This window comes from Olea europaea, chromosome 3 (genome assembly GCF_002742605.1).
Source record: "Olea europaea var. sylvestris chromosome 3, O_europaea_v1, whole genome shotgun sequence".
Taxonomy (NCBI): Eukaryota; Viridiplantae; Streptophyta; class Magnoliopsida; order Lamiales; family Oleaceae; genus Olea; species Olea europaea.
In genome coordinates, this window is record NC_036239.1 from 9,049,833 (window position 1) to 9,059,960 (window position 10,128).

General features: G+C 33.0%; 1 protein-coding gene across 1 annotated transcript; it reads right to left on the minus strand.

Annotated features, from left to right (window-relative positions):
• Nucleotides 1–6,151: 6,151 nt before the first annotated feature.
• On the minus strand, nucleotides 6,152–9,885 carry LOC111378083. Its single transcript, XM_023001252.1, has 5 exons — nucleotides 9,269–9,885; nucleotides 8,992–9,166; nucleotides 8,826–8,879; nucleotides 8,464–8,528; nucleotides 6,152–6,287 (listed from the first exon to the last, which is right to left on the minus strand). Exons 1-5 carry the CDS (start codon nucleotides 9,883–9,885, stop codon nucleotides 6,152–6,154), a joined length of 1,047 nt encoding a protein of 348 aa, XP_022857020.1.
• Between the last annotated feature and the right edge of the window lie 243 nt (nucleotides 9,886–10,128).

The following is a 10,128-nucleotide window of genomic DNA, read 5'->3' on the forward strand; positions in this document are numbered from 1 at the left end:
AAAAATTCAAAGAAAGTAACAAACACTCGAAAAGGTGACAAAGTTCAAAGAAAGTAACGTACTCTGTGTGCATCTTGGCGAGAAGAGGGTAATACCAAATTTTTGGGTATCGGGAGTTTGAATTGGGTTTTATGGTTTTGATTGTTTAGAAAGTATTAATTACATGATTAAATTATTTAATTAGTTTATAGGGTATTATTCAAATTAGTTATTTTTGGGAGGTAGTGGGCCTAATTTTCCCATAATTAAAGTCTTTGATTGGAGCTTTGGCCTTGGGCTTCTTTGACTAAAATAATTTTTTTATTTATTTTCGGAACCATTTAATGGATCAAACTAACTAGTATAATATAACCATTTTTTAACAACCTATTATCCATTACCCAGTAAATTTTGCAAATATTTTTAGATCATTGTAGAGATGATTGGATCCATTCTGCCTATATGTACACCCATCTCGTTTGCAAAAGGATCATAAAAAAAAAAAAACAAAATCATCAAAAAAAATATCATAGTTTCTCATACTTTGAAATTATATCCTCGATTTTTATTTTTTTTTACATTTTTCTAGAGTACATTTGAGAGTTCTAGGAAACCATTCGTGATTGCTGTATAAGTGGTTTGTGATTATTGTATTCTGAGAGTAATTATCCACAAAATAACGAAATCATCAAAAACAATATCATAGTTTCTCATACTCTGAAATTATATCCTCAAATTTTTATTTTTTATTTTTACATTTTTTTTGGAGTACACTTGAGAGTTCTGGGAAACCATTCCTGATTGCTACATAAATGTTTTGTGATCGTTGTACTTTATGAGTAATTGTCCACAGAGGTCGCAGCAATTATCATCGGACAATTTCATTTTAGGATATCGTGATGTTACGAAATTCGAACAATCGATAAGTTTTATTTCTTCACTTTATTGTTCTTCACGTTATTGCAACTAATTCTTTTTTCAACCATAACAACTTTACATGAAAAAAACTAGAAGTACAAATAAAAATTTTATCTTCTTGATAATAAAACTAAATGATACATATGATTCAAGTGTACTTGAACACTTTGAATTCATGGTTATGAGATGATAAATAAAAATCACATTTCTCAAGAATCGCGTGAATGACCGTTCCAACTCTTCCATGAATCTAGAAATGGCAATTTGAATCGTCAAAATCGAAAATCGCGGTTAATCGAATCGAATGGAGCAAAAAAACTCGAATCAATGGTGCAATGGGGCGAATATGATTTTGATTTTAATGAACCGGTTCGTAATGGTGCGGGTATGGTATTTACGTCGTCGAACCGATTACCCGCTAAAAAAAATATAAAAAAAACACAATTAAATTGATTATGGGCTTTACACTACTTTTCTATCCAGACCAAAACAAAATCCCTCCCCTCCTCATTACATCTACCTGACTCATTCGGCCAGCCCACTTACCATTAGCCTATAATAGCAATAGTATGACAGTATATAAATACAAATCCTACTCTCCACAAACCACAAACTCACGCACGGCTCCACTGCCTCTATGGCCCAAGTCGGCGTCACCTCCAAAAATTTGTTACATTTGTTAGCCATTCTATTACTGCTGATCATGTAAAAACAGAGTTCGATATTTTTCTAGACGTGTCAGTATTGTCAAGGATAAATAGGAATAAACTTTGAATACTGATTTATGCTAGTAAGACTTGTAGGGAAGAATAAATCAAGTAACTTCGATGCACAACAATTAAGAATGAAGGAAAAGTTTAGTATTCTTATATTTATAATATTGTTTGTTAAATTTGTATTTACAATTGAAAATTAGGATAATGTTTGCATTTACATTTGGAATAATGTTTGATAATGTTTGCATTTTTGTTTGGAATATTGTGTTTTTATTTTCATTGACTTTTTTCATAAATTGTTTTATGTCAATTTGACGGATGAACCTATAAAAAATAATTTATTTTCATGGTTATTAACCGAACCAAATTACGTGGTTATGGTATGGTCAAAAAATTGGTGGTGCGGTTATGATTTTGACCGAACCAAACCATTGCCAACCCTACATAAATCTCTGGCATTTTCATGCTTATGCCTATCAAGCCATTAAATACACAAAAGGCTACAAAATTAATTCAACATTGTGATGGAAATTTCAAAAATTGATGTACTTCTACATACCATTAACATGAGTAATTTCAGGAAGTCTTTTGACAACAAATGCAACTATCAAGAGATTGAAAAAATGGAGAATTTAAGAGTTGCATTGGATATATAGAATCTAAAAAACATTACCATTAACATTATTTCCATAATAATGGCCACTTCTTTCTCCTTGAAATCCAGATGTTTCAACTAGATAATTTGAAACAAGATTCTCATCACTCCATAACCCAAGTCCCGAACAATTGGATCGATAAAGGGATCGTTCGAATCAAAAGTATTATCAAATCTAGTACACTGTTCCAAATCAAGATATTTAGGGAGACCAAAAGTGGGCTTTCTACTAAGAATGGAGATTAATCAATGAAGGTAATATCATCTCCAGGATCATGATAAGGAACAATGGCAGTTAAGTCCTCCATTGGGAATTTTCTTGGAGGTGGGGGGAACAATGGCGGGGTGGCGACGCCTGGTGTACACCAAGTGGCCCCATATTGGTGCTTGAGAAGGGAAAACTATGGGACAAGTACAATTTGATCGAAAGAGTTGGGATGTGAAAAGGAATGAGATAGGAGGAAAGATGGACCACCTAGGGCCTCTAAATTCTCGGGGTCAGCCTTGCATGAGTTTCTGAAATTTTAATTAATCCGTCTTGATATTCCGAGTAAACCAATGAGATTGGATTTGTTTCTTTGCTCTCATGCTTTTCAACTACAAAAAATTGGACAACACTAAGGCAATTATTCAAGCACCTCTTAATACTCAATAGCATGTTATAGTGTTTATCTACCCAACACTGCAAATTAGTTGGACTTTTGCAATGCTAGGAGGGAATACCATAGTTGTTCCTTTATAGTATATTCTAGGAGGATGGTACTTTCCAACTGCCAAAAAAGGCCAAAGTTTGCAACAACAAAAATGGTACAAATAACAACATGTCAAAAGGGAAGTTGAGGTTACTGGAGTGGATGTAGGAAGGACCAAAAAAAATATCTACTGGATTGATACATGGAAAACTAACAGTAAAATGTAAATGGGCTAGGTGTGCTTGAATATATTTTACAGTGGAAATTACATAAAAGCCTACGTTTAAAGATCACATTTCATAAATCATAGGCAAAGATTACTATTTCAAAAATCAGATTTTTTTAAAGATAATATTATTATATAAATATATTATTAAATTAAATTAAATTACAAAACAACCCTCAATTTCCCAAAATTGTTCTCGCTCTCTCTCGTTTCTCATTGTCGCCTGAAAACAGCCGATCGTAGAGGGAAATCAATCGTCGCTCCAATCATCGTTCCATCAATCGATCACCTGAAAACAACCACTTATAGGATCGCCATAAACTATGCATCTGTGCGCAAGACCACCTTGGTGCTCTATCAGCTATCGCATTTAGATCCATCAAATCTTTGATAAAAAATTAGAATATAAAGCCCCAATCAAAGAAACCCTAGATGAGGAAGCCAGAATACATGAGGAGCCAGTAGTGGTGGAAGAAGATTGGTGGTTTTCGTGCTTTTTATTTGTTTTTCTGGTTTGAGGAAGAGTGGTGGCTTTTCTCGTGCTGTGACAATTGTTGGTGTTGCGGTGGTGATGGGGTGCTACTATGATGTTGTACGGTGGTGATGCTGTGAGGCAATGGTGGAGGTGCGCAGTGGCGATGGTGGGTGCTTTTTTTTTTTGGTGACGATTTTATTGAGTTTTGGGTGTTTTTGTTGGCGATTTATGGTTTTGTGAACATTACGGTGGTGGTGGCGATTCAATGGTGGGTTGTAGTGGTGTTTTTACAGGTGGTGATGGTGGTGACATAAGCATTGGGTGGCGTTTTGGTGGTGACATAGGCATTGTGGTGGTAGTGGCAGTTCGGTGGTTGTGCGATTGCCTTTTTGAATTTTTTGGGTGACTGTTTTGTTGGTGTTTAGGTGGCCATTGTGGTTTTGTGTGGTCTGGTGTTGGTAATGATGATAATGATGGCAGTTGTGGTGGTCCGTGACGATAGTCGTGGGTGGGATGAGATCGGGTTGGATGTTTGTGACCAATTATTTGGTTAATTGTGATTAATAATTGGTTAATTTGTAATATGCGACCTAAAAATTGTGGCTGTGACTCATAATTGATTAAGTTGTAACCGAAAAATTAATAGTGACAATTAATCTAATAATTTGCTATGAATAAATAAGTTGTGATCAATAAAAGTTTTGATTCCGTGATCAATGAATAATCTATGATCTATAAATTTTTTGATTCGTGTCTGAAAAAATATGTGACCTATAAAATTTTTAATTTGTGACCGAAAATAAGTTGTGACCAACAATTTGATAAGTTGTGACTAAAAATTAATCCGTGACTAAATAATTTTCTGATTTGTGACTGATGAACAAACTGTGACATAGAAAATTATTGAATTGTGATCGTAAAATAATGTGACATAAAATTTCTGATTTGTAATCAAAAAATAATAAGCGACTAATTAAATTGTTCATTTGTGACGAAATTTTATAGATTTGTGACCAAAATATAATTAATTAATTAATTAAATCATAAATAATTTTTTTTTTTAAAATCTGATTTTTAAAATTTGAAACTTTTTTTTTGTAATTTTGAAATATGTATAATTAAACTCTTATTTATGAAATCTTTCCTATATTATATACATGGTCTTGATTAAGGGCTAAGACCATCCATGGCCACTTTACATTATATGTAGTATCATTATGACCATCCAACTTCATATAGTGTTTCAGTCAAATCACTTAGTTAATGGGCCACCATTTATTTAACAAAAAATCCTACGTGGAATAACAACTTGCCAATGTGTCCATTTAATGTGTCCTGCTTAACGAAAAATCCTACGTAACAATGCGTTTTGATCGAATATTAAGCATTACAAATATATGCGTACTTATACGAAACATATTCTTAATTATGCGTTTTTCAAATTTTAATATTATTTTAAGTATTCTAAACTAATAAATAAATAAAATAATGCACTTTATATATATATATATATATATTACTCAAATTTATAAAAACTATTACTATTTGAACTTTATACATATCCTTCAAATTTTTAGCAAAAACACACCATTCAAAATCATAAATACTACAATTACTTAGTAATTAATTCTTACAATTAGGTTAGAAGCGTACATCTACTTAAAAATAAAATAAAAAAATTCTGAATCTTGTCTAGCTCTTTGTTGAATTCCAATTTAATTTCCTCTTCTTCATCAAATTCTTCTTCCATGTCATCCAATACAAAATCATTTTTTATCAGTCTCCTTTATTTCAACTCGAAAATCTCTATTACCTCTTGTAGATAGTAAGATATCATTATCAACCTCAGCATCTCAATCACAACCATCAACAATCTAAGATTGTGCATTATTAGTACCATTAGCTTGTAAAAGTAGAGGAATACAAAGGAAAGGAGGGGCTCGGGCTCGGAGTAGATGGTTTGTAACTCAATGAAAAATTTGTTTTGATTTTTGATTTTTCTAAAAGTCAAAACCCTAAGATTGTTGTATATAATTCATGGGTTTGGATGATTTGAGTGAATTTGATATTTGTTGGGCTCAATTTTCTTGTTTGAGTTATAAAAATATGTTGAACTTTACTACGCTAATTTTGACAATTTTTATAACAAATGCTTACGTATTTTAACATTTAAGTTTGATTATTGATTACGTTCAAGGTACAATGCAATGATTGTAGCATAGCCTTGGGGTGTCAATTCCACAGGAAGATGGGAAATGCTGAAAGGATTAGAAGCTTAGCGGTTTCGAGAATTATGTGAAACTAGTTTATCAATTTTGAATGAAATTTAAATATCAATATGTGAAATTAGTGAAGTATTGAAATTCCCTCAATTGGGTTGGATCGATCAACATCAACAATTCATGTATTATTACTCAATTAGATGTTTTTATTCCAACTCTCTAATCGGAAGATTTAACAGTCAAGATCACTTTAGTTCCAATTGTAATTCTAAGATTTAGACTTTCTAGCACATTCCCAAATTGTTATTGGAGTAAGATCAAAAGTAACCATATACTTTAAGCATAAGATCATAAATAACCCACCAATAACATAAATGAAATTGCAACTCAATAAATATTTCGATCTAACAATAGAAAAAACATGATTGAATTTATGAAAGATCTAATAAAAATTAAACCAATTTCAAAATCAATTCATAAGGAGAAATTCTAAAATCTAGAATTGTTTGACAATAAAATACCAAATTACATGAGCAATTAATATGATTTCCTCAAATCCAATAAGTTTCTTCCAAGTTTCACCAAGGGTTTTAGTTCTTCATGGAACTTTTGAGCTAAAAACCAAAGAAAATTGATTTGAAGATGAAGAGAGGCATTTTCTGTCCATTCTAGGGCTTAAAATCACGTGCCAAGTTATTTCCGAAAGAGGTTGAACCAAATAAGGAAACTAAGTTTTCGGCTAGAATATTCTGTGTGACTACTTTCAGTATTTTGACCATAACTTTATCTCCTAATGTCCAATTAAGGCAATTCAAAGTGCGTTGAAAAGTTAACTCAAAGGATAAATTTTTTCTAGAATAGCTTTTTCCAAATTCTAATGTTTACTATGTCAAAAGTGGACTTCAATCTCTGGCTAAAAATTTGGAAAATCTTTATGCGGTTGGAATTTGATTTGTGAATACATTATGGTTATATTTAACTTCTTTTGACTTCTAATTGCATCCATTAAACTCCTAACTTTCTCAAATCATCATTCCATCGCCCGTCTCGTCTTTAGATTATTTGCAACTTGATCCCCAAACTTTCACTTTCTTCCATTTTGGTCTTTTTTCGCTCTTTTCTTCTAAATTTCACATTTTCTACCAAAATACAACCTGAATCAAAGCATAAGTATAATGATTGCATTTTGGTATCAATTAATCACACCAATGCAATAATTAAGAGAAAATATTATATTTTACACTCTTATCACACCCCCAACTTGCTTATTGCTAGTCCCTAACAATTCAATGCAAAACAAGTAAACGAATTATTAGACTGTGGTACAAATAAAATTATTAAGTATCAATTTAACCACATGTCATATCCCTTTCAAACTCAACACCACAAGAACTTAACAATGCCATGATCTTCAAGATATCAAAAACACTTACCAAATGTATAAGTGTGTGTCAAGTTATAGCCATCTTACCGCCAACCCTAACACATGCAACAATAAGTATGTCTCAAGCCGAAGGTTGAGCACCATAACTCACAAGGTATCAAAGTGTTTAGTGTGGTTTTCTCTTTCTATAGAGCTGAGAAATGGTATACATTCATAACTTAGAGGTTTAAATATTTTTGAATAATCAACAAACAAACATTGATCTTGTGATAGACACACTATCAACTGAGAATTCATCAACTTCTTACCACAACCCTACTTAGGATCAAAACGGCCAATGCAAAAGATTGTAATGAGGATCAAGTTGGGCTATGTGTATAGAATGGTAAAAGGAATTCAAGGACTTCCAAGTACGTAGTCAGGCATTTCATCAAGTATTTCCATAGATCAAATCATTTACAAATGCATTCCTCAACCTTTCAATTCTCAATAGCAATTCACTTTCTTTTTCTTTTTCTCTTTTTTCATCAATTTTTTTTTAATTCCCTTTCTTCTTCTTTAAGATTCATCACTTCAACTGAGCACTTATCAACTCTTATCACTTTTCTTCTCAAATGACATTCAATACCTACTATACACTTGGAAGCATAAAGGTTTGAAAAATGAATGTTTGTAGAATTTATTACGATGTGAAGAGGTATGGATAACATAGGCACATGAAAAGAAATAGTTATATGTGTATTAGCTCAGAGTGGCTACCAGGAGATTATAATTATGAAGAGAGAAGAACTAGGGTGAATGCTCAACTTCAGTCCTAAATTGACGGTTATCATTTCCCAAATATAATCCATCGTCATACCACAATACGTATAATCTTATTCTCAGAGGAAGTTTCCAATTTACAAAATCAAGGAATGCTTATTACCATTTTTAGTATATATGGCTCTCAATCCTCACCAATTCTCTCATAAGAAAACTTCACTAAGAGACTCCTCTAGCTATATGTGTTAAATCACTATCTTACCACAAGGCTTGTGTGAACAAAATGATTCAACATCCAAACTTTCATAAACAAAATTAATTTCTAGTGGCATCTATTGTCATTAAAGAACATGTAGAGAATTAGAAACTTAAAAAAAAAAATTAGACCAATGAACAAAATTGAAGCCAAAATTCCATGAAGTAATGCAATTTACAACAAAATCCACGTGAAACTCTCCCCCAAACTAAATGTTGCATTATCCTCAATGTAAAAACATGTCTGCTAAATCAAAATAAAGAAAGATGTCAACTGAATACCAAAGTGAATTAACATAAGCTGAAGTAAGAGAAGCATGAAAGTTCTCAATAGAAAGGATAATGCAGAAAATGAAAATAAACTAGAATGCAGTGAATAATGCATGTGATGCAAATAAACCTAACAAATGCAGAAATAATATAAAAGAAGGGAAAAGAACTCCCCTTGGGTTGCCTCCCAAGCAGCGCCATTGTTTATTGTCGTTGACTCGACCCAATGTTTGTTTCTTTAGTCCTCATCCAGCTAGGGCGTTGTCAACACTCTTTGCATTGCACCAAGCTCGGTGGTAATAATCGTCGATGATGTTCCACAATCCTGCAAATCATTAAAAACAGCACAAATATTAGCATATTTTCCATCATCCTACCTTGCTAGAATTTCAGAATTAAAAAAGAAAAGAGTTTAAAGGGTTGGCGTCAATAATTGCAGGTGCTTCCTCTTGAACGAGTGCATCAATCAAGAATGTTTGATGACACTTGTCATCCTCCTTATGTTGCTTCATGATGTGAAAGATGTTGACGTCCAGGGTCATATTCCCAAATGATAGTTTCATTAGACCATTCTTGCAACTGATAAGAGCATTAGCCGTGGCAAGAAAAGGTCTACCAAGAATTATGAGAATTTTGGAGTTAACATTCACATCAACTTTTAGGTCCAAAATCAAGAAGTCAATAGGGTAGTAAAATTTGTCAACTTATACCAACACATTCTCAACTACTTCCCTAGGCCTAATAGTGGATCGATTAGCCAATTGTAAACTTACTGATGTGGGTTTCATCTCTCTTAGCCCTAACGACAAGTAAATATCACACGACATGATGTTGACACTAGCTCCTAGATCAAGAAGGGCTTGTGAAATCTCATGGCTCTTGATGATGCAAGAGACAGTAGGACAACCAGGGTCCTTATACTTTGGTAGAATCTTTTGCTCAATCACAATACTCACATGTTCAGTCAAAAAAATAGATTTCTTGACACGGTGTTTCCTCTTCATAGTGCACAAGTCTTTTAGGACTTTAGCATATGTGGAAACTTGAGAAAACACGTGCAAAAGAGGCAAATTGATTTTTACTTGTTTAAGATGCTTTAGGATTACATTGTGTTGAGTAGTTGACTTCGAGGTAGATTTGAAGGCTTGAGAGAAATGTACCCTAATTGGAGCTTCTACTACTTTTTCACTGGGGTTACTCTCATTAGGCTCACTTAAATCTTTTTGGTTATCCCTAGATTGAAGGGCTGGTTCAATGACTTTCCCAAATCTAGTGGTTATGGCATTTACTTCCTTAAAGTTGGTCTCTCCCGATCCCGAAGTTTGTGCCATGTGTTGTCCCTTTGGATTTGATTGAGCTTGAGCTAAAAAAATTTCACGTTCCCCTACAGCTAAGGCATTGGTTAGTTTGGACACGTGATTCTTTATCTTTTTATTTTCCTCAACTAACTAGCCAATCATAGTCTCAAATTTTTATTTGTTTTACCATGTGCCTCAATAAATGCATGTAAAGTATCTTCTATGGAATTCCTATAAGATGTGGGTTGACGTGGGGAGTGCATTGTAAGCTCTATT